The following is a 25,739-nucleotide window of genomic DNA, read 5'->3' as shown; positions in this document are numbered from 1 at the left end:
CTTCTCTAATAGAAGCTAACTTGGCAAGGCCATTCATCAACATTTTGAGGGGACATATTGAGGATCCCACATTATTTATCTTGGGTCTATTTAATGGAGAAAAAAATTAAGGTGAAAGATATTTTAAAACATTTTTACAAAACGATTGAAACTCAATTTCAAACCAAAGTTGCATTTTACACTCTGATAATGAAACTGAGTACTTTAATGGTTTTTTAGTGAATTCTTGAAACAAAAAAGAATTATTCATCAGTCTATATGTTGGGATACTCCTCAACAAAATGGGATTTGTTGAAAGCAAAAGTAAACATTTACTTGAAGTGGCACGTGCTATAATGTTTTCCATGCAAATTCCAAAATATCTATCGGGGGAAGCAATTCTCACAGCTACGTAGCTAATAAATAGAATGCCTAGTAAGATCTTGAATTTAAACCACTATGGACTGCCATAAAACTGTTTTTCCAACATCCCGCATTTACACTTAAAGTTTTTGGGTGTACTACTTATGTTCACATGCCTAGTCACTTTCAGTCCAAACTTGATCATCGGGCTGTTAAGTGCATTTTCATGGGTTATTCTTCAAGTAAAAAAAGGTTATAAATGTTTTGATCCTCTGACAAAAAAGTTTTTCATAACTATGGATGTATCTTTTTTAAAAAACTAACCCTATTTTCCCCAAAATTCTCTTCAGAAGGAGAAACCAAATTTGGAAGAAAATTTTTAGGATGTTTGTATTCCCTTTTTCAGTCCTAATTACCAGATGTTACTAGTTCCATGATGCCAAGCAAAAAAACTTCTCAATCAAAGGGAGATATACTATAAAATAGTTATATTTATCAAGTTCCTAAATTTAAATTTTATACTAGAAGAACATTCAATCAAAGGAACCAAGACAAGATAGTTGATCCATCACATAGCCAATCTGAGACTCTGATGAATGAAACTGGTAATCCTTCTTCCATTTCTACTCCTTCAACTATTCAAAGTACTTTGCCAATTGTGTCTAGTCTCGATGTTCCCATTGCCCTTAAAAAAGGTATTCGAAGTTGTGCCAAATATCTTGTTGCAAATTTTTTGTCATATCAAAAATTGTCTCATAGTCATAGAGTTTTCATATCCAGGATAGATGACTTGTTAGTTTCAAAGAATATACATGAGGCTTTAGATGATCCAAATTGGAAATTAGCAGTCATAGAGGATATGAATGACTAAAACAAAATGGAACTTGGGAAATAGTAGAGTTGCCTAAAAATAAGAAACCAATGGGTTGTAAATGGGTGTTTACCATAAAATATAATGTTGATGGTAGTGTTGAGAGATACAAGGTCAGACTGATAGCTAAAGGATTCACTCAAACATAAGAAATTGATTATCAAGAAACATTTACTCATGTTACTAAAATAAACTCTATCAGAGTTTTTTTTTTATCTCTTGCAGATAATTTAGATTGGCCTCTTTACCAACTTGACGTGAAAAATGCCTTTCTGAATGGTGATCTTGAGGAAGAAGTCTTTATGACTTACCACCAGGTTTTGGAAAGGAGTTTGGCTATAGTAAAATTTGCAAATTAAAGAAACTTCTTTATGGCCTTAAACAGTCCCTAAGAGCTTGATTTGAACGTTTTGAAAAAGTTATGTCCGGTTATGGATTTCTTCAAAGTCAAACAGATCATACATTATTTTATAAACACTCAGAGAATAATAAAATCTCAATTTTTTTATTGTTTATGTTGAAAATAGGATTATTAACCTAGGGGCGTATATGTAATTGTGTAGACCCCTAGGGTTTTCTACTGTCTATTTATACAGTGGTTCCCTGTGTATTCAGTGTATCAGATTTAAAAAGAATAAGAAAAAGTCTTTATATCGTGGTTTTTCTCCCTATACTAGGATTTCCACGTAATCTTGTTGTTCTTCTCTTCCCTATTCTTTATTTTTAACATGGTATCAGAGCTATGTGACGAAACCCTAGCCGTTATGGAAGAGAATCAACCCCAATCTTCTTCTGTTGATGGGTCTTCGAGTTTTGACATGAAAACGGCTATCCGAGCAGCTGTAAAGGAGTGTTTTCAGGCAGCCCTACCAGAGTTACTTTCTGTCGTCCAATTGCAGTCATCGGAGAGTCGCCGTCAGTGGGAGCCACCACATTAGACCGCGCTGGTCGAGCTTCTCCATGCAGAAACGAGCCAAACCCACGAACAGCAGATGGATCGTTCGGGTGCGATCGAGGCTGGCCACGAAGAACAGACGAATCAAGATCTAGGCAGAATCGACCAGCAAATGAATCTCCCGATTGCGATCGGGGCTGGCCATGAAGAACAGATGAACTACAACCTGGGCAGAGTCGACCACGATCTGGGCAAAATCGGCCACCTTGGCCGCGAAGAACAGGCATATCGGTCCGATCTGGAGCAAACCAGGCCCTTCGACTTCCGCGATTGACAGACCGGGTCATTCCGGGCTGAACAAGGGCAGATCCGCGATGGACAAACCTGACCCTTCGACTTCCGCTCCGGTCCAATGGGTTTTGTGCCGGCCAACCCGTCCACGACAAACCCTTCGGTTCCTGCAAAGGAAGTTGACGTCGGGCAGAGAACGAGCCGGCTTTAATTGAACAACCCAGCGACGGCGACCTCCTTCCAGCCGGCGGCATCCTCTAAGCCGACAGTAGACAGCACCATTCCCAGCCGCTTGTAGTTCAAAGCATTTACCCAGACGAGAAAAACGGTTGGCTTACTTGCAACAAACAGATTTCTGATTTGGATACAATGTTCGGTGGCAAAAATCCTAACAGTTTATTAGAAAATCCGGTAAACTCGTTACCTGTTCTGCAAATGTTTTTTACTTATTCTGGTTCGATGGGTAATCTGCAGGATTTATTGTAGGGAAAAAATTAAAATAGCCAAAATTATTTCTTCTGGTCCCCATCAATCGAATGGCCTTGAAGGGCGTCACAAGTTTGGATACTTGACAGGAGAAATTCCAAAGCCGGCTCCAGGTGATCACAAGAACGAATTTGGAAAGGAGAAGACTCGTTGTTACGTTTTGTTTTGGTGAATAGTATGGAAACCCAGATAGGAAGACCACTGTTATATACTGCAACCGCTAAGGATATCTAGAGGTAGCCCAAGATATCTATACTCTAAAAGACAGAATGCTCCGGCTATATACGCTCCACAAAACAGGTCCATGGATTTTACTTCTTAATTTTTAACAAACTAATTAATGCTGTGGAAGAATGGACTTGTGTAGAAAGATCGTCTAGAACTGTCCACAAGATGGGGCCCAATACTTGAAGATTGAGGAGGCAGATTGTGTTTAGTGTTTTGGCTGGATTAAACCCTAATTTGATGGTGTTCGTAGTCGGATATTGGCCACGCTCAACTCCTTCACTCAGAGAAGTCTGCTCTGAAATACGGCTGGAAGAGGATCGATCGTGTGCCATGAATAATCTCATTCCTACTACTAACGCAGTCGCTTTCGTCGCAAAGTCGTCCAGTGCTGATGGTGATAAAAAACCCCCACCTGTTTGTGAACATTGTAAGAAGCTCTGGTATACAAAGGACCAGTGTTGGAAATTGCATAGGAAACCCCCAAATAGGAGTTGACGACGGTCTCATGACAAATCTAATACTAGTCGTGCCTTGGTAAGTGACTCAGTAGATGAACAGACTCAGAAGCAATCTTTCGGTGACAGTAAGCACAACTTGAGTACAGTTGGAGTGAGTGCGATTCCACAGTCAGGTAATTTCCCTTCTTTTGGCCTGATTAGTATAAATGGTAAAAAAACCATAGATTGTGGATTCAGGGGTAAATCATCTTACGAGTTCCTTAAAGCTATTTATGTCATATAACCCAAGTGCTGGTAATGAGTGTATTCGCATTGCAGACAGGTCTTTTGCCCCTGTTGCGGGAAAAGGCAATATCTCTCTGTTTAATGGTTTAATTCTGCGTGATACCTTACATGTGCCTAAAATATCATATAATTTGTTATCTGTCAGTAAAATAACAAGAGATTTGAAGTGTAAGGCAATTTTCTCACCGGATTCCATTTTTTTTCAGGATCTAAAATCGGGGATGATGATTGGCACTGTCTGGCACGATAGGGGACTATACTTCCTTTCTGACGAAGCTTCCTCTAGGAATGATCATCAAACTGGGTTTATGTTTTTAAATTTCTCTGTTTCTGGACATGATGTTATGTTATGGCATTTCCGTTTAGGACATCCAAATTTTCAATATATGAAGTATTTATTTCCACATTTATTTCGCAATGTTAATACTTCTTCTTTTAATTGTGATTTTGTGCTAAGCAACATCGTGTTTCTTTCCGTTCTCAGCCTTACAAACCCTCGAGTCCGTTTTCTCTTGTTTATAATGATGTATGGGGTCCCTCACCAGTTACTACTTCCACTGAAAAACGATGGTTTGTCACTTTTATAGATGATCACACCTGCCTTACCTGAGTTTTTCTTCTTACTGGCAAATCTGAAGTGTCCTCTGTTTTCCAACAGTTTTATACAACTGTCGAAACTCAGTTTAAAACAAAGATTGGGATTTTAAGGAGTGATAATGGGCGAGAATTTTTCAATGCCTCCTTCAGGGATTTTCTTGTTTCTAAGGTTATTGTCCACCATAGTTCGTGTGCTTACACTCCGCAACAAAATGGAGTAGCTGAGCGTAAAAATCGGCATCTGGTTGAAGTAGCCCGGTCTCTTATGTTATCTGCTACTCTTCCGTCCTACCTCTGGGGAGATGCATTTCTCACTACTACCCACCTCATCAATCGGATGCCCTCTCGTATTCTTAATCTTCATACTCCTTTAGAATTATTTAAAGAGTCCTTTCCAACTACTCGATTAATCTCTGATGTTCCTCTTCGGGTTTTTGGTTGTGTTGCTTTTTGTTCACTCCCATGGTCCAAACCGCACGAATTTTACTCCTCATGCTCAAAAGTGTCTTTGTTGGATATCCACTCCATCAACGTGGATATAAGTGCTATCACCCATCGTCTCGTAAATACTATGTCTCCATGGAGGTCACCTTTCTCGAGGATCAATTGTTTTTTCCTGTTAGTCATCTTCAGGAGGAGAAAATAAATGAAGAGACTAACTAGTCATCTTATGCTATTCCTTTAAGAGTCAGCGTCCATTCAAACCTTGTCTAACCCTAGTTCTGAGCATGATAGTCTGGTCCTTCCTACCAATCAAGTTCCTTGGAAAACTTACTACAGGAAGGAAGTAGTGTCACCTGTTGAATCAGAACTGTCGGCTCCAGTGAAGGAGTCGGACCCGCCATCAGATCCAGGGACATATATTCCTAAAATTAATGATGTTGATATATGTATGGAGACTGATGAAGGCAGGCAAGATAAGGGAGAAGGAAGCAGTAATGCTGAAAGAGTGACAGAAGGGGAAACTGCAGAGGATGAAATGATTGAAATTGCAGAGAATGAAATGATTCTTGCTAATGATGATGTGGAAGATACTACTAAAGTTTCTGATACACAGATAATCGATCATGGTGAGGAGCCCGGAGAGGTGAAAGAACGTGATGCATCGCTTGATCTTCCTATAGCTTTGAGGAAAGGTACTCGCTCATGTACTAAATACCCTATGCATAGTTACATGACGTATAGTAATCTGGCATTCGAGTTCAAAGCATTCACTACTAGTTTGGACACTGAGGTGGTTCCAGATGATATAAGTGTTGCAAGGAAAAAACCAGGATGGCAGTATGCTATTATGGAAGAAATAAGAGCTCTAGAAAAGAATAGAACTTAGGAACCGCCTGTGTATTCAGCGTATCAGATTTAAAAAGAATAAGAAAAAGTCTTTATATCGTGGTTTTTCTCCCTGTACTAGGGTTTCCACGTAATCTTGTTGTTCTTCTCTTCCCTATTCTTTATTTTTAACAGTTTATGTAGATGATATTATTCTCCCAGGTGATGATAAAGCAAGTTTAACTGATCTGAAGAAAAAATTGGCATGTGAGTTTCAAATTAAGGACCTGTGACCGTTGAAATATTTCCTAGAAATGGAATTTGCAAGATCAAAGAAGGGGACCTTTGTTGACCAAAGAAATTATGATCTTAACTTATTTGAAGAAACAAGTTTACTTGATTGCAAGATTGCAGAAACTCCTATTCAACCTAATCTAAAGTTGCTAGTAATGAAAGTAGAAGAAATATAAGACAAGGAACGATATCAGAAACTTGTTGGTATTGCATATGTTGTGATATTATCTGTCTCATACATGCCCTGATATTGCATATGTTATGAGCATGGTTAGTCAATTTATGCATGCTCCTGGACCAACTCATTTTGAAGTTGCCTACAAAATTTTGAGGTATTTGAAAAGGGCTCCTGGAGAAGGTATTCCATTCAAAAGGAATAATCACTTCCAAATAGAAGTCTACATTGATGCAGATTGCGAAGGAAGTGCCACAAATAAAACCTCTGGTTATTGTTCATTTGTCGGAGGAAATTTGGTTACTAGGAGAAGTAAAAAACAGAATGTGGTGGCCAGAAATAGTGCTAAAGCAGAGTTTAAAGCCTTAGCTCATGGAATTTGTGAGGGCATATGGATTAAAAGGATACTGAAAAGTTGAAGATTTCTTTGACTACGTTTATACAAATTTATTGTGACAATAAAGCCGCCATTTCTACTGCCCATAACCCAGTTCTACATGATAGAACAAAATATCAAGGTTGATAAACATTTTATTAAAGAGAAGATTGAAGCAGGAACAATATATATTCTTTATCTTCCTATAACAGATCAAATTGTTGATGTGCTAACTAAAGGCCTTTCAAAGCAACAATTTGAAAGATTGATTGACAAGCTGACTATAGAAGACATCTTCAAACCAGCTTGATGGGGAGTGTTGAAATTTCTATATTTATATATAAATGTTAATTGTCAAATATTTATTAATTATTGTCTTTATTCTTTCCATATTTGTAAGAGATCTTTACCCTATATGAGAAGACCTAAATTATACATATTCAACAGGAAAATAATATTATTCCCTACAAATTCTAGATATTTTACAAGATAAGATAACATTACACAAAAAGATGGCCAGCACGGCAGCATCCTTGCAGAACATAAAGAAACCAAATAAAAAAATGTAGACTTGAGATCAAACAGCAAATATCACAAACAATAACAGATAAGATACTTGCACTAAATAACAAAGCAACGTGATTTTATCAAAATAAACACAACACAAACCTATGACCTACGACTCGAAATGAAATGAAAACTCACTTTTAGACACGAAGTCATGCCACAAATATCTTCTCTCTCTCATATTTACAATAAGCCTTGTAGGTCCAACAAGAGGCTTGATCTGCAAGAGACGTATCAAGTCTTTAGATCCATGCCTAAAGATAGATATCATTGCATAAATACCATAACTAACCTGAAGAAAATAGGCAAATGCAAATTTTCCACCCAGAATGATAATCCACAAAAGCATGTATCTGCAAAATGAGATTGGGAATGTCCTCATATACACAAACAAAATTTCATTGCTCTATAATATTTACTTGAGCAGTTAAAGGACGAATTTAATGTAGGGGCATATTTACCTTTGTCTTTGTATTACTTATTCAAACCATATTCAGTTACAAATTTGTCAGTTAGTTTACTCTCTCTCAGCTGATTCTTGGCTGTTAAATAGTTTGTTGGCTGCACTTCTCTCTTGTATTTAAGCCAACCATCTTGTACTTTGCAGCACTTGTTTCGATTCTAAACAAAGCCCTCAGATCAAGTGCTATCAGAGAGTACAATCCAGCGCCTTTCTTGGATCACTCCACTCTTCAACTTAACGTCTTAACTCACAACAAAGAACTACTTCTTGCATGTGAGTTTTAAATCAAGGACATGGGAACGTAAAAATATTTCCTAGAAATGAAATTCGCAAGATCAAAGAAGGTTATCTTTGCTGAGTAAAGGAAGTATGTCCTTGACTTGCTTAAAGAAACCGGCTACATAGTTGCAGGGTTGCGAACCCGTATTGAACCTAATCTAAAGCTACAAGTAGCAAAAGATGAAGAACTAAAGGACAAGGAACGTACTAGAGACTTGTTGGAAGATTAATTTATTTGTCACATGACTCACATACATATCTTGATATTGCATATGCCGTGGGCAAGGTTAGTTAGTTTATGCATGCTCTGCAACAATCCATAAAAATGCAAATAGCTCTAAACGAACAAGGTGAACATCCATAAACTGTAGGTCCTGGAGAACAAGAAGGACTTGCCCCAACACCATTGCAAGTTGAACAAACTAAACAACCTTCCCTAAGAACTCGTAGTAATGGGGCAAAAAAATTAGAGATGCATCAAAGACTCCACACTTCTTCTACAAAGAACACACCAATACGGGGAGAGAGCATAATTCTGCAGGTTTCTTTGGATTCTACAATAAGTATTCAGCCTTTCAAAAAAGAATATCTATAAGAAGACTTGGACCTTCTTAAGACAAATTTCTTTCCATATAAAATCAAAACTTTGTCTGTTCAAGGAAGATTCCTTCATAACAAGCTTGAGAGAGGAAAACTTAACCGTAAAAGAGCCATGATTTTCTAACATCCACAAGATAACGTCATCTCCATTATTCATACTTAAAACGAAATTTCTATAAATTTCAACAACACTACTTTTTTGTCTAAAAAGTTATATTTGGGGTTTTCTAGGAGCGTAAAGGGGTTGCAATTGACCCAAGAAAGACTGTAGCAATGATAGATTGGTTTATCCCAAAAAACACTCACAAAATCTAAACTTTACAAAACATTTCTCCCTTGTTTTTTTCTTTTCTCTAAACCTCCCCCCTCCAAGAAGCTCTTCAAAACATTGAAGTATCCTCATTCTTCTCTCTTTCTCCCTTGTTTATGTATCTTCGGCAACTCCATCTTCATCTCATCTAACCTTTGTTAAACCATTTTCGCCTCTAAAAGAACTTTGTCAAGCCATTAGGCATGACAATAGAGCATATCGATGTTTTGGACCTTGTTGACAACAGAAAAACGAACAATGGCGATGGCGATGCGATAGTGGTGGAGGCCTTGGTAACATGGGTGTTAGATGATATAATTAAATTTGCCTTTACCCACTAGCTTAAGTTTTTGGGTCAATCGATAAATTAAGAAGGGGTACGGCTAGATGTAGTGGGAAGTAGGAACTTTGCTAAAGAGAAGAGAAGAGTAGAGAAAGAGAGAGAGAAATGAAAGAAGGCCTAAAGTTACAAAAATAAAATACCAAAAGCGATAAAATAATAAATAAATAAAACTTTTCAGCTTTTACAAAAATATACTAAAAGAAAAAAAATATATTCTTTGAAAAAAGAACTAAAAAGGTGAAATTATGAAATTTGAAAAAGTTGACTAGTGAGACTTGACCATGGACCTTGACATTGATGGGTTGATTGATGCAGACAAGCTCCCCTTCCCAATGCAAGACACTGAATTTTCAATTCAGTTCAGTTTTTGTAGTTTGGTTGTCCAGCCTAGTACTTCCCAACTTTACAAAACATATTTGAAGTTTTGGTCGATGCCTCGAGAATAGCTATTGGGGTAGTTTTATCTCAAGAAGGCCACCCTATTGAATTATTTCAGAAAAACTAACCACTGCTCTGAAAAACTATCCACTGCTCACTAGAGCAAATATAAACAACTATACTCTTTAGTTATGGTCCTTGAGCAATGGGAACATTATTTACTCAAGAAGGTTTTTTCTTTTTTTTATTAACATATCATTTATCCTTGAAGTTTCTTCACTCACAAAAGAACATCAGCCGTACGTATGCTTGTTGGCTCCATTCCTTCATAGATTTGATTTTGTCACAAGACACGCCAGAAGTAAGGCTAATAAAGTTGCCGATGCATTGATTAAGAAAGGTACTTTTCTAACCCTTCTTCGTGCTGAGATAATAGATTTTGATCAATATTGTCTCGCCCCTCTTTTATAGTTTCTCTTGATATTGTAATATAATTGTTAGATAATATAAAATTAAATTCACCTTCACCTATCAGTTTAAGCTTTTGGGTCAATTGGTAATTTAAGAATAATTTTATATTTGTGTTTCGTGTTCTTTTTGTTTGGGATTCAAATAATTAGTGGATCCAGATCAAATAAATTCAAATACTTACTTGATAAAGTCAGTAGTCCTCTCATACATCCCACGTCCAACATAGTACTGTTCCTATTAAAAAAAAATTCAGCAGCAAAAGAAAGTACAGATTTAACAAAATAACGTGTGCCAACTGAAATTGAGAAAGCCACATTACCCAAGCAGAAAAGAAGAAATAAAGCAAGTATAAGAGGGTGAAACCTGACGCATCCACTTGAAAAGGCGAACAAGAGGCCACCGATCACATTGATTCATTAAAAGACGGCAAGCCGGCATATGCATGAGGATACTGAGACAAAGCTGTACACCACCATATATTCCAATCACAATTACATATAGTCTGAACATCACTCTTTCTGCATTTGGTTTACTCTCCTCCTGAAGAGCTTTCCTGTAAGGGAATTGATAAAACAACACTAAACGTCTTGTGGATAAAACAAGACGGCAAGAACATTAAAGCAAGAATACATACACATAAAGAAATGTTATAGAAGCTGATGCAATACTGAACCAAAGAAGGCGAAGAAAAATTTGAGAAACAGCAAGACGCCTTGAAGTAGAGTATGCACCATACATAATTAGGATATTTAGAACACCTGGATGAAGTCCATGCAGTTAAATAGAAAATTGTTGGAACAACAAAGATAAATATTTCAATCTATTTCACACAAGATAATAGAACAAATCAGCTTCAAACACTTTCAGTAGAAATGACTAGAAGGGCACATACTCTCAATAAACTTCATTACAACAAATGTCGGACCGAGACTCAGAACTTCCAGCAGTGTCTTCAGATTAAAGCTTCCATTGTTAAATGCAACAATGGTCAAAGCCTGTAAGATCAACAATTTGACAAATAATAATTAAATAGATGAAAATGCAGAAATCCTAGTCTCTTGTATTGAACACTGAATTGTAATAAAATCCTTTGGGTTAGATTTCTGGGAGCATCATCTCTTTTGTCATTTAGGCTACACCACATATACAAAAACAAAACAATTTCCCAAGCATGAAGACCAGGTTGGCAAATTTTAGTTAATAGGACTAGGATAATAAAGAGCATTTAAAAAGGCCATATATGGATATACCTGGAACGTCATAACCAAAAATATCCATAAACGATGGAAACTATGATAAAGATGAAGAAAAGTCCGATGCTCAACAAACAACGTTTTCCCCTGATGGTGACTTCTACCAAGCATGTCCTGAAGAAGGAAAAAAAGGGGAAAATTACTCAACAAACCCGTATGAGCACATCACAAAAAAAGCATGCAGACAACCTTTGATTTTGATGTTGGCTTTTGCAAAAAAGATTTGCCTTCATGCCACGGCCAACTGAGGTCAAAGCATCTAAGCGACCTGATAAGAAAATGAACAGCGTTAAAAACTTCTTCAGAACTGTTCATTACAAATCAAACATACAGCATTTTCCAACTAACCAGAAATACTCGTTAAAATCATCATAATTTCTCCATGCAGAATGTGGTGCCTGCCCATTATTATTGTTTGCAGCTTCCTGAGCATTTAATTATCTGGACTTATCAATTGGCAGCTCAATATTCCAGGAACGTACTTTAAATGGAAAATTCAATAGTCTTTTCTGTGATTTTGTGAAATCTAGCTCAAATGCAATAATTCAACAATAAACAGAGGACAGCTCCATGAAATTGGAAACTAGTTCTTTATGTTCTGTAAACTTAGCACCTTGAAACTAACCTTTCAATTCCATTTTCCACTGTATTGAAGAAAACAGTAAACTTCTTATAATTAAAAAGTTACAATGTAGGTGCAACAAACTCGCTCCAAAAAAAAAAAAAAAAAAGAAAGAGAGAGCCAGAGTGTAACGGGTCATGCTTAGTCCAGGGCCTGTTGCCCAATGGCGCCGCATGTCCCAATCAACCCCTTCTAGCAATACTTTCATATCCTGTATGTATTTAGTTAGTTAGCTTGCTTTCTTTACATTTCATTTATTTAGTGACCACATCGCCCTTTTGCATATGCAAGGGCGCCAGTTGGCTTTTTGTTCAAGAATGCACATATGGGGATAAGACTAACCATCAACTTCCATATACCCGGAGTAGATACTTTATAAAGCCGTTGTTGTTGCTTATTGCTTTTCTAGTCTACTACAATCTTCTTTCTTTATTCACACTCACAAATCATTCTTACGAAACAATTTTCTCTAAAACCACGTTTTCCCTCAAACGGGGTAGAGGTTGCAAAAGGCACTCGGTGTGCCATTGGCAGTTCGTATTCGATGTGGCTGGCTTGTTTGTGAGCGGGAACAAGTGCCGCACAATTCGCTAAGAGAAGCTTCCGAAAGAGCGATTGTGACAGTTGGTATCAAAAAGCAAGTGGCTTATAGAGGAAGATCAAGTGACTTCATGTCGGGTGACGATGAGAACTCTGAACAAGTCCATGTGGACAGAATTGGTAGAGATGGAAATGCTCTACCTGAGAGAGAGTCCCAGAAATGTTCGTTCTCCTTGAAGAATCTCGGCTGACAAGAGATTGCCGAGAAAAGCCGATGGAAATTGATGCGGTCGAGTAGGCTTCCTAGACGGAATTAGCCCGTCAGAGAATTGAATGAGTGAGGGTGCGAGACCCTCGAGGAGCCATAAACAGTAGGTTCCGCACGCTTGAACAGGCGATAGCTCCATCGGGCTAACTCGTTGCCACACATAAGTAGGATCGTGTCGAAGAGCTGGACCGCTCACCAAAAAGCATAACTTCGAATCGGTAACCAATTATATCTAAGAACTTATCGATCGACCCTGGTATTCTCAGAGTCAAGATAGCGGATGTGCAGTTGCTAGGGTGAATCTTCAACCAGCCGAGCGAGGGAACCAAGGCCCCACCTGGAGGGAGCAAATGGCAATGAAGGCAGAATAAAATCCCCAGAACCCGAAAACCTTCTGTGGGGTGAGAAGCAAAGCCTGGAAATGTTTATCTTCTGACTGTGAGCAATAACTTCAGGGGCGACGAACACAGTGACCTGAAGAGTCGAAAGTCCAATAGCAACGAATGCAGTCTAAGTTGAAGAAGCGAAACTGTGGTTTGAAAGATCACGATTTACAGACATACAGGAAGGATGCTGCACTATATTGATACTTGAGAAGATTGAAACAAAACTTCGTTCGCAGTTCTTCCCTGAAACAATGTCGAGATCTTGGCTCAGACTAAAACTTCAAAGAGCTTAAAGACAAACAAGGTAACATCAGGGACTTATGTAAAACAGTTTGCAGGACTCATGTTGGACATACGAGATATGTCTGAAAAAGACAAGGTCTTTTTGCTTTGTGGAAGGGCTGAAAACCGTGGGCGAAAATATCAAACTATTGAACAGAGAGGTACAGGATCTTCCTCTTGCCTATGCGGCAGATGAACGGGCTATACGACCTTAGCAATGACTCACAAGATGTGAGGAAGCAATCAACTTCCTCAAATGGGGGACAGAAACAGCCGTTCCAGTCCTCCCAGACCGTGGGGAAGGAGACAAGAACACAGGGGGGGACGTAAATCATCCAACCGAGGAATCAGGAACAACTGGCGGGCGGCCGCCACAACAGCATAACAATTACAATCGCCCCCTGTCTTGTTATATATGTAGAGGGCCACACAGGGCGGGCGAATGTCCAAATCGAAAATGCGTCAATGCTTTAAGCCACATTAGCTTACCTCCGAAGACAAGGTGAACTGGAGGAGACCGGTAACCGAGCCAGCGAGCAGAAATTGAGAATCCCAAGATAGGGGCATTGAAATTCCCTATCTGCACTCCAGAAGAATATGGGAAAGGCGACGGAAGGCCACTAGAGAAAGGTTCATGTATGTTGGACGCTTGGGTGTCAACAAAGATCGGCCAAAACCACTATGGATTGACTCTGGGGCTACCCATAACTTCCATGGCTGAAACGGAAGTTCGCCGCCTGAACTTGAATTGGGAAAGAGATGCAGGGAAGATGAAAGCGGTGAATTCCGCAGCCCTACCGATTCGGGGATAGCGAGAGAACTCCGGTTGAAGTTGGAGACTGGAAAGGGCATTCGTTGACTTGTAATTGTCAGATTGTGATTTCGACGTGGTACTGTGGGGATTGGAATTCCTACTTGAACAATAAAGTCATAACAATTTGCCCCTCGCCAAATGCTTAGTCATTACCGGATCTACACCGACGTAGTCCAAGCCAGTAATCAGACAGCCAATGGGTTGGAATGATCTCAGGCCCTCCAATTGAAGACGGGTCTGGCCCACGACGAACCCACGTTCAATGGCCTTCCGATAAGAATCAGTTTGAGGTCCACTGAAGAGGAGATCCCCAAGACGTTCTATATTTGTCTTGAAAGAGTATCGGGACGTCATGCCGAAAAGCTTGCCCAAGTCCTTACCCCACAGAAGGGGAGTTGACCATGAATTGAGTTGTTGCCAGGGGCAAAGCCGCCTGCCAAGAATGCATATCGGATGGCCCCGCCAGGAATTGGCTGAGCTTCGAAAACAGTAGACGGGTTATTAGATATGCAGGGTTTATTCAGACAGGCGAAGGCTCATATATGTAAGGCCCCAGATACGTTGTTCCAGAAAAGAAGACAGGATGAGAGAGCCTACCAGGTTGTGCATCGACTAATCGGCTTGAACTAAGCTCAACAGTCCGCAACAAATAGTCCCCTTTCCTATCATACACTGACATTATTTGATCAAGCTTCCGGTGCTAAAACTATTTCTCGAAGCTGACCTACGGTATGGATATTATCAGTCGAACATTAGCTGAAGGAAGATGAACTAAACGACCTGTGATCACGAGATATGGAGCCTTCGAATTACCTCGTTGAATGCCTTTGACCTACCAATGCTCCAGCAACGTTCTGTACTTAATGAATCCAAGTGTTTCCAGACGATACCTCGACAAATTCGTCGATAGTGTAATCTTGATGACTTGATGGTCTATAGTGCCTCGCTGGAGGACCATCCGACATCACACGTCCAACAGTCTTTTGAAAAGCTGAGGAGAAGTCAGTTGTATGTGAAAGAGAGAGAAGTGCTTCTATTGCCACAAGAGCGCATAAATTCCTCGGCCCACGTGATTGAGGTGGTCGGATTGGTAGGAAGACAGGAGAAACAAGTTTAGGGCCGCCGATTAGAGACTGGAGGGTTACCATCATCCGTTGACCGCAACTACGATCCTTCCTCGGAATAGACAGTTAACTAGTTATAGGCGGTTCGTAGAAGGATTCTCGAGAAGCAATCAGGGTCATATAACCGAAACTGTTGAAGAAGTAGCCAATGGGAGCTGGACTTTTCCTGAAATGTCGAGCCGCTTTGAGGGCTGAAGAAAGTGATTGAGGGGCGGTCCTCGGAATTGCCAGACGTGACCAAGCCATTTGAGAAGTAGAGATCTGAATGCTTCTGGACTTCGCGTTCGGGCGTGTTTTCCTCTAAGACGAGACACCCATCGCGTATGGGTAGGAAACTAAATGATGCCGAATGGAGGTATTGCCGCCTTCCGGAAAGAATGTAGCAGTTAGAAAAAATACTGCTGAGGGCCTGGAGACAGTAATCTCTTGGGGGCCAAGTTCGTGGTCAAGACCGACAACAACTCCATTTGTCACTTCTTTCACAATCGAGTTTCGTCGAAACAGGCACGGTGGCAGGAGTGTCTAACGGAGTTCGACTTCCAATTCGAAACTAGGCGGCGGAAAAGCAACCAAGTGGTGATGCATCTTAGCCGAAAGAGCGAACATGCGGCCCTGTATGTTCGCCCGCCTACAAGCAAGTACGTTGGTGCAACAGTACGAGAAACTGTCAAAACTCACTTGACAAATGACACAGCGGCACAGGCCATCTTACAGTTGGCCAGAGAGGGGAAGACCACCGCCAGTCTGGGTGGAAGATGATCTACTATACACCAAAGGCAATCGCCTCTACATCCCCAGATCCGGGAGTTACGAAAGGTCGCTGATTGAAGGAGTGTTCTATGACACACCATGGGCAGGACATAAATGGTTGGCAGAGGAATTTATGCCCCTTCTGAAGCAAGGCTACTATTGGCCAAGTCTTCGAGACGATGTCATGCAATTTTACCAAGACTTGCCTTGTCTGCATACAGAATAAGGTCGAAAGGCGAAATTAGCGAGTTTGCTGGAACCCCTACCTATGCCCTCTAGACCATGGGAGAGTGTGTCTCTCGGACTTCATCCCATTTGCCCAAGGTGGGAGAGTTTGAATCGATCCTTGTTATCATCGACGGTTTCTCGAATATGCCACTTTCGGTCCCAACGCCGAAAATGTGCACAGCCGTGTGATGTGCTCAGCTGTTCTTCAAACACATCGTGGAAATTATGGGGTGTCCCTGTGAGCATTGTTAGCGTCGGGACGGAAGATTCACTGGGACATTCTGGACAGAATTGTTCAAAATATTGGGATCATCACTGATATCTCCTCTAGCTATCATCCCCAAAATGAACGGCCAGACGGAACGCTTCAACAGTATGCTCGAGGAATATCTGCGTCACTTTATCGACGCCAGGCAGAAAGAACTGGGTCCAGTTGTTAGATGTGGCTCAGTTCAGCTCAATAGCCAGAGCAGAGTTCCGCGATCGGAAAGAAACAGCCCTCATCGAAATGCCACGTTTTGTGCTGTGCAGGCAGACCAGCCACTCTGCACACTTGGTGAAACCCTTATGCAGCAAAAGTCCCAGGCCAAATAACTTCTTACTTAAGAGTTGGAGCAAAACCTCTTGAGATAGCTCGGCGCTACCTAGAAAAGAGCATCGAGGAGGATGAAGAAGTTGGGCTTGTAGAAGAAGTGGAGGGCCCTTGAGTTTCAAGCTGGGGACAAGGTCCTGATCAAGCTACGACCGGAACAGTTTCAGTTTTCCGAGGCCAGAGAGACCAACGGCTAGTAACAAATATTGAAGGTCCAGTGGAGGTAATTGAGAAGGTCGGGAGAAACCTCATATAGGGTTCAGTTTACCCTCCAATGGATGAAGATTCATCCCTGTCATCCATTGTGAGTATCCTGAAGCCCTATCATCCCGATCTCGAGGTAAATGAACAGCGAAACATTCGTAAGGCGCCCCACGGTCACGATGAGAGTTTCTGCACTGAGAAAAGAAGTTGCACAAATCCTGGATAAAACGAGCGCCGTAATTGGAAGACCAGACGAGAACTGACAGAGTTCTTAGTGAAATGGAAGGATCTCCCCGACGAAGAGATCAGTTGGGAGCGGGCCGAAGACTTGAAGAATGCAGCTCCAGCCATCGCAGGTTTTGAACAAGGTCGGTTGACGGGGACGTCAACCAATTAAGTGGGGGAGAATGTAACGGTCATGCTTGTCCAGGGCCTGTTTACCCATGGCCGCATGCCCAATCCAACCCCTTCTAGCATACTTTCATATCTTGTATTGTATTATTTAGTTTAGTTCGCTTTCTTTACATTTTCATTGTAAGTGACCACTCGCCTTTTTGCATATGCAAGGGCGCCAGTTGCTTTTTGTTCAGGAATGACACTATATGGGGATAAGACTAACCATCACTTTCCTCCATCCCGGCGTAGTACTCTATAAAGCCGTTGTTGTTTGCTTATTCTGCTTTCTAGTCTACTACAATCTTTCTTTCTTTATTCACACTCAAAATCTTCTTACGAAAACCTTTTCTCCTAAAACCCGTTTTCTAAAACCGTTTTCCCTCAACGGTGGTAGAGGTTGCAAAGAGGCACTCGGTGTGCCATCGGCAGTCCGTATTCGAGTTGGCTGGCTTGTTCGTGAGCGGGAACAAGTGCCGCACAATCGCTAAGAGAAGCTTCCGAAAGAGCGATTGTGACACAGAGCACCAAACCAAAGACCAAAATGGATTAAAAAGAACCCAAAAAGCCCGTCCATACATGAAAGATCACCCATGAAGAAAAAATAAAACCAAGAGAAAACCCCCAAGGACTTAAAGAAACTGTAGCTGAACCGCACCTATCAGAAAAATGTAAGACCCCTAGTCATGGGAATAGTAGGATTATTAGTAAAAATTAGGATGAGTATTAGAAGGGACATATTAGTAATTTGATAGTAAGTTGGGGAGTTTAAGGAGAGACTAGCCCTCTCGAAAAGCTAGGGTTATCTTGTTACTTTTGCTTATGAGTTTATACCATATTTCAATACACTTTTCTATATTTCTTTAGCTGAACTGTTCTTGAGTTTCTTCTGTATTCTTGAGTATTGTTCTTGTTAGGAGGGATCCTAACAAATTGGTATCAAAACACATTCGTATTAGGAACCAAGGTAGTATGGGATGCCTTTATCCTACATTGGTTAGAATGGAATGACCACTGTGGTACTTAAGTGGCTTGGCTCTCCCATCCCAATAGCTAGCTTTTGGGGTGTGGTTCTCCAAGGTGCTTAAGAACCTAACAGTTTATTCTGGGAATATCGCTATGGATTCATATGCAATGTGTGATAGGCTACAGAGGTGTTTGAGACCTTGGAACCAATGCAACAAACATTGAAGGATTACCTGCAAGGATATGAAGACAGAGAGAGAGAAAGAGAAGAAAGAAGACTAGCAGCCATCAGAATAGAGAAGAAAAACCTTGTTAGAAAACTGTCTGGTCGAGTTCGATGAGTTGTTGGACGACGTCAATCTTACCCAACAATTTTGTTTTTCAAAGATTGAAGAAAAGGCTACTGGGTTCTGTCTTTTCCAAGATTGTAATTTCTTTTAAGTTTATGTTCTTTTTCTCTCTCTTTCTCTTTAGGTTTGGGTTATTTTGTGAATACTTGTAATGGTTTTGTTACAACCCACACCTTGAGGACAAGGTGCATTATTAAGGGACGAGTATTATAAGTCCCCTAGTCATGGGAATAGTAGGATTATTAGTAAAAATTAGGACGAGTATTAGAAGGGGCATATTAGTAATTTGATAGTAAGTTGGTTAGGGCTTTTGGTTATAAACAAAGGGAGTGGGTTGAGGAGGAGGGGGAGAAGTATTTTGTAAGGAATTTCCTTTGGGGAATTTAGGGAGAGATTAGCCCTCTTGAAAGGCTAGGGTTATCTTGTTACTTTGCTTATGAGTTTATACCATATTTCAATACATTTTCCTATATTTCTATAGTTGAACTGTCTTGAGTTTCTTCTATATTCTTGAGTATTGTTCTTGTTAGGAGGGATCTTAACAAAAAATTTCACACATTGGAACTCCATTTCTCAAATTTTAGCAGAAGACTTCCTGATGCAACTTGAGCTCAACTACTCATATGGACACATTCTCTCCTACTCTTATCAGGAGAAAAAAGATAATAATAAAACCTACTCTATTTAGCACCAACACTTCTAAACTGGTAAAGTGTCAATGTTAGACACATGTTGGACACTGACACGCACACGTGTCTATTATTTTATGATTATTTATTTTTGTTTTCGAACATGCCAAGACATGCCAAGGACACTCCATATGCAAATGAATAAAATAAATAATAAGTAATAAATAAATAATGAAACAAGACCCACTATCGGCAGCCCATTTAAGGGGCATTTTAAGCCGATTAAAATTAACTATTCAGCCCAATATTTTTCCAAAATGCTAGAGTTTTTACACAACTTTCACCTTACTAACGCACTTCAATCTCAAGACTTGACCCACAACCTTGTATAAAAAATAAAAAACTCACTATGCTACCCGATTCTTCTTTCTAACTTCATCGACAACGGTGACTTCAACTTTATGACCCACGACTGCCGACAACTTATGTGATTTCTCTTACTGTTTCCTTTTTCCTTTGTGTCGTGTCATATCCTACTTTTTCATAAATTGACGTGTCGCCATGTCAGTGTCGTGTCGTATTCATGTCGTGTACCAGTGTCTGTGCCTCTTAGAACCTACTCTTCCTTTAGAACCTTTAGGGGACACAATGCTCTATTTCATAATGAAATTGATTTGAAAAGAAACGAGGTGGGCGCTTAAGATGGAGAATTGCTAAAAGATCCTGAAAGATATAGGAGGTTAGTGAGAAAACTTAATTACCTTACAGTGACTCGACCCAACATAGCCTATTCAGTAAGTATTGTGAGTCAATACATGTCATGCCCTACAGTTGATCATTGGGCTGAATTGGAACAGATTCTTTGTTATTTGAAGGCTGCTCCCAGGCGTGGTTTATTATATAAGGATTATAGTCATACTAATATTGAATGTTTCTCAGACGTCGATTGGGCAGGATCTAAAGAAGACAGAAGATCAACCTCAGGGTATTGTGTTTTTGTTGGTGGTAATTTGATTTCTTAGAAGAGTAAGAAGCAAAATGTGGTGTCACATTGAAGTGTAGAATCAGAATATAGAGCAATGGCACAATTTGTGTGTGAATTGATTTGGATATATGAACTTCTTGTTGAGTTGGGATTTGAAATCACCACACCGACAAAGTTGTGGTGTGATAATCAAGCAGCAGTTCATATTGCATCTAATCCAGTATTTCATGAAAGGACTAAACATATTGAAGTTGATTGGCATTTTGTACGTGAGAAAATTCAACAAGGGTTGGTATTTACAGGATATGTGAAGACTGGAGAACAATTAGGAGATATCTTCACGAAAGCATTGGATGGAAGACGTATAGATTATCTATGTAACAAGTTGGGCATGATTAACATATATGCTCCAACTTGAGGGGGTGTTATAATTCTATAGTTAGGGTTTTCCATTCTTGTAAATATTTGTGATATTTTCCTTTTCTATGCTTTGTACACTTCTATATATTCATATCTTTGGTGAATGAATAGAGCATTTTGATTCTTTCTCAAACCTAAGAGTTTTACAGACCCCAACACACCGAACCTGCCTCAAGTAGCAATGTGAAGCGATACAAAGTGTGCAAGCTTGCCAACTGACTCTTGTGTTTTCAAACACTTCATCCTATTCCTTAGTAACAAAAAAACGGTCGATAAGTGATCAGGAGACCGAAATACCTTCACGTGACCAAGTATACCTTCCATTTGAGAAAGGCACGGCCATAAGATTAGCTTAATCTACAAAGCTATTAAACTTCATTCCTTTTAAGATTCTTCCCGTAAGGAAGCGTTCATGGTCGAAATCCCCTTCAATACACCACTACTTCAAACAATAATCGGAAAGGGATGATAATTCTGGCCGAACGAATCTTCTTTCTTTATAGTCATTTGAACCATACACATTAGAGACCCAACATATCTTCTTGCAAACCATTGTGCATTTAACTGATATGTAGTAGCCACCTTTGAGAATTTCAGTAACCGAAAGCCTTCTCTCATCCCACATGGTCAAGATGCCACTTGACTTGCCAAATGATTCAACCTCCCATCCAATGTCTTTAGAACTCCACAAAGACTTAATGAAGACTATATCAAGCTCATCTCTCTTTGATTCTTGAATTAGAACTAAATCTGGATTATGTTTTTTAAGAAATCTATCGAGGGCCAATCGTTTGGATGCATCCCCGAGCCCCTTTGTGTTCGAAGATTCAATTTTCATATCGAGACCAAGAGACAAAAGAACTCAATTAATTCTTGGCAAGTAAGGAAGAATCAGCCCAATGTTAGCCCACAATCTTCAACAATGGACTTTAAATATGCAGGAACTTCTGAATGGGGCAGTGGACTAAAGCATGTGAGCTGTAAGTTGGGCATCATTAGGGTACTACATGACTTAGCCCCTAGCTTTCCTGTTTTAGTCAACAAGTCAAGTACATATTCTCTCTGTGATAATAGAATTCCTTTCTTGCTTCTTATTACCTCAATTCCTAAGAAGTATTTCAACATGCCCAAATCTTTTGTATGGAATTGACTATGAAGAAAAGTCTTTAGAGACTGGATACCTAAAGCATCATCACCAATAATCACAATATCATCCACATATACGACTAACAAGATGACACCACCCTCAGATCTCTTAAAAAAGACTAAATGATCTGGCCTGCTCTTCCGTATTCCAAAACTTTCAATCACCTGACTAAATTTACCAAACCAAGCTCGTGGACTCTGCTTTAATAATCCATACAGGGATTTACGAAGGTGACACACCGTTCCATTCTCTCCCTGAGCAACAAACCCTGGTGGTTGCTCCATATACATCTCTTCTTGAAGATCACCATAAAGAAATGCATTTTTAATATCAAGCTGATGTAAAGGCCAATGATTGTTTGAAGCTAATGAAATAAACAACCTCACAGATGCCATTTTTGCTACAGGAGAAAAAGTATCAGCATAGTTAACGCCATAAGTTTGTACGTAGCCTTTCACTACGAGGCGCGCTTTTAACCGAGCAACAGAACCATCAGGATTGACTTTAACTGCAAACACCCATTTGCAATCAATAGCCTTCTTTCCTGCAGGGAGAGAAACTAAATCCCAAGTACAATTATCATCTAAGGTAGTCATCTCCTCCACCATTGCGCACACCAACCAGGATGAGACAAAGCCTCATGAACAATTTCTGGGATGGATACAGACTCTAAGGATGCAATAAATGAAAATGTGGAAGGCAACAAATGGTTATATGAAACAAAAGAGGAAATAGGATGAGCACATGTACGTTTACCTTTACGAAGAGCAATAGGAAGATCATCACTCGTTTTTGGATCCAATGACGAAGAAAACTCTGGTACAAGAAGAAGACTCTGGTACAAGGCATGGAACTGGAGGAGGTTGTCGTCGAGTATAGACCTTAACGATGGGAGGAAGAGTAGAGGTAGTCACAAGTAGAGATGAATCAGGAAGAGGATCGGAAGGAGAAATAACTGTGTAGACAAGGAAATCATCCTCTAATTCCTTATGCTCCCCCTGACTCTTATTCGAAGAGAAAGACGTTGATGAAAAAAATGGGGTATGTTCAAAAAACGTGATATCAGGAGAGACGAAATATATATTTAGACTAGGACAATAACACCGATACCCCTTTTGGACATGAGAATAACCAAGGAAAATACATTTTAAGGACTTTGGATCTAGCTTGGTATGTTGAGGCCGAACATCCCGAACAAAGCAGGTACAACCAAATATTTTGGGTGGAATGGGAAACAAATGTTGTTTGGGGTATAAAGTACGAAAAGGTATCTCACCCTTAAGAATGGAAGAGGGCATGTGATTTATTAAGAAACAAGCTGATGACTGTGAGCAAAAGTGTAAACTCACCTCTCCACAAAACCCTAAACGTATCACAAACGGGTTCTAAATTCTCAAACCCTAAGGTTCACAAAACCCTAAGTTTGTTTAGAGAGCTCTGATACCATGTAAAACTCTTAGGTTTGAGAAAGAGTTAGAATGCTCTGTTCATTCACCAAAGATATGAATATATACAAGTGTACAAAGCATAGAAAAGGAAAATATCACAAAATATTTACAAGAATGAAAAATCCTAACTATAGAATTATAACAGGGTCGATCACCCTTTTAATTTTGCAACAAATGGCTGTTAAATAAAGATTGTGTTCAGCTTATTGAAAGAGCATTGCATGGAAGTAGAGTAAAAGGATGGGTTGGCTTTGTTCTTAGTGAAAAATTGAGAAATGTGAAGCCTACTCTAAAGGTTTGGCATGCCGAGTTTGAAGAGCTCCATATACAAACGAAAGAAGGGCTCCTTAGAAGAAAGGGGTTAGTGACAGATCATTGGGATGAGAATTCATCCCCATGGTCCATTATCTTCCATCGGTTGCTAAAGAATAATGAGATCATTGAATTCCAAAATTTGCTTGGGCAAATTTCTGACAAGAGGGTGTCCGAGAACTTTGATAGGAAAGTGTGGTCCTTAAAAGCATCTGGGACCTTCTTAGTCAAATCCCTTTCAGCACATTCGTCCCCTCCTTCCCGTTAGATAAGTTGTTCTTTAAGGCCTTATGGAAGACAAAAAATCTGCGCCGAGTTAACATCCTTGTGTGGATTTTAGTTTTGGGTCAACTAAACTGCTCCTCAATCCTGCAAAGGAAGTTCCCCTCTCACTGCATGTCTCCATCTATTCACCCTCTATGTGAAGTGAAGGAGAAGACCTACAGCACCTATTTTTCAATTGCTCTAATGCTGCCCCGATGCTGGTGGATATTATTTTCCTTCTTCAAAGTTGCTTGGGTGTTTGGAGATGTTTTTCGTGACAATGTTCGACAATTTCTAATCGATCCAACTTTTAAAGTGGGCCCTCGACTGATTTGGGCTAATGCGGTTAAGGCGATACTTGCTGAAATTTGGTTTGAAAGAAACCAAAGGGTGTTCCATGACAAACAACTTGGGAGTTCTGTATCTACTGAGCATTAGTTTCTCTTTTCATTCAACCAATGAAAGTGGTATTGTGTTCAAAAAGAAAAAAATACTTGGGTGGTTGGATCGTTTTGAAGTGGCTTGCTTGAATGTTTCATCTTGGTGCACCTTATCCAAGCTTTCTAAAGACTTTTCCATCCAAGGCTTATGTTTTAATTGGCACGCTTTTATTTTTTCAATTTAAGTTTGTAATTGTGATTTATTGATTTTGTTGGACTGTTTGTGTTTTTGTTCCCTATGGTTTTTGGAATTTTTTTTTAGATCTTTTATGGAGATGATGAGGATGCTAAGGGGGTGTTAACCTAGTTGAGATTTTGTGGTGCATCTCCTGATCCTTAGCTTACTTTCGCTCATTGTTTATCTTTTTCGTACTTTGAGCAATAGTCTCATTTCATTATATCAATGTAAGAAAAACTCAAATTTACTTTGGATTAATGGGACAAAAGCAGTGCTGGTTGAAATTTGGTTTGAAAGAAACCAAAGAGTGTTCAACGGTAAGGAAACTCCTTAGTTTGCTCTATTTGAGGTGGCAAAGCTCAATGCTTCTCTTTGGTGCTCCCTATCTAAATGTTTTGAAGCTTACTCCTTACAAGACATAAGTTCAAATTGGCAGGCATTCATCTAAATGGAAGCTTAGCTGACGGCTCCCATAGTCAGTGGCTCGACATGACAGCAGATTTAGTTTTTTTTTTTTTTTGTCATTCTCATTGTGATTATTAACTTCGCTGTATTCTTAGTTTTGTGCAGCTTCAGCTTGTGAAGCTTTTATTTGTCTTCTTTTCATTATTGTTAACCTTTTCCCTAGTTTATAAGGGCTCATCAGTTTTGTTAGATATGATGAGGGCACTATGGGGGTGTCAACCTAGTTGAGATGCCTGGGTGCGCCTGCTGATCCTTTGGTTTCAATTTTGGTTATTTGTATTCGCCTTTATTTTCAAGTACACATCTATTGTACTAAATCTTAATGATTAATAAAGGCGGTTTCCTTTTCAAAAAAAAAATGAAGAGGCTGGTTTCCTTTCCCAAAAAAAAAAAAAACCTTTAGAAGACACAAGAAACAGAAAGGACATACCGCAGCCAGAACCTCATAAAGAGGACAGATAATTTGATTAAGGAAAGAAACACCATCTTTCGACTCGCAGCTCTTGGCCGGCTGCGCAATCTGATGCCTCAATACTTCATCCATTTCTCGAACCATCTGCATGCAAATTTAAGATGCAAGGGTAAGACAATGAAGCTCATGGGAAAAGATAAACATTAAAAAACTACAAATAAACAAAAATCATCTAGGAAACAGGTGTGGAAATGGATACATCCAGATTCGTTTCTAGCACACAAAAATG

At 39.6% G+C, this 25,739-nt stretch overlaps 1 protein-coding gene across 1 annotated transcript in view; it reads right to left on the bottom strand.

Moving 5' to 3' along the window:
* LOC120071672 (callose synthase 9-like) overlaps window positions 1-25,739 on the bottom strand; it is a 143,548-nt gene that overhangs the window by 67,872 nt on the left and 49,937 nt on the right. The window contains exons 8-17 of the mRNA XM_039024046.1: window positions 25,469-25,594; window positions 11,580-11,656; window positions 11,421-11,499; window positions 11,229-11,345; window positions 10,871-10,973; window positions 10,613-10,736; window positions 10,342-10,531; window positions 10,160-10,212; window positions 7,427-7,487; window positions 7,273-7,354 (exon numbers count right to left, since the gene is read on the bottom strand). Coding sequence (XP_038879974.1) covers window positions 7,273-7,354; window positions 7,427-7,487; window positions 10,160-10,212; window positions 10,342-10,531; window positions 10,613-10,736; window positions 10,871-10,973; window positions 11,229-11,345; window positions 11,421-11,499; window positions 11,580-11,656; window positions 25,469-25,594 — 1,012 coding nt within the window. The remainder of the gene's footprint in view (window positions 1-7,272; window positions 7,355-7,426; window positions 7,488-10,159; window positions 10,213-10,341; window positions 10,532-10,612; window positions 10,737-10,870; window positions 10,974-11,228; window positions 11,346-11,420; window positions 11,500-11,579; window positions 11,657-25,468; window positions 25,595-25,739) is intronic.

Source organism: Benincasa hispida, chromosome 2 (assembly GCF_009727055.1).
Source record: "Benincasa hispida cultivar B227 chromosome 2, ASM972705v1, whole genome shotgun sequence".
Taxonomy (NCBI): Eukaryota; Viridiplantae; Streptophyta; class Magnoliopsida; order Cucurbitales; family Cucurbitaceae; genus Benincasa; species Benincasa hispida.
This window is presented reverse-complemented; position numbering and strand designations above follow the sequence as displayed.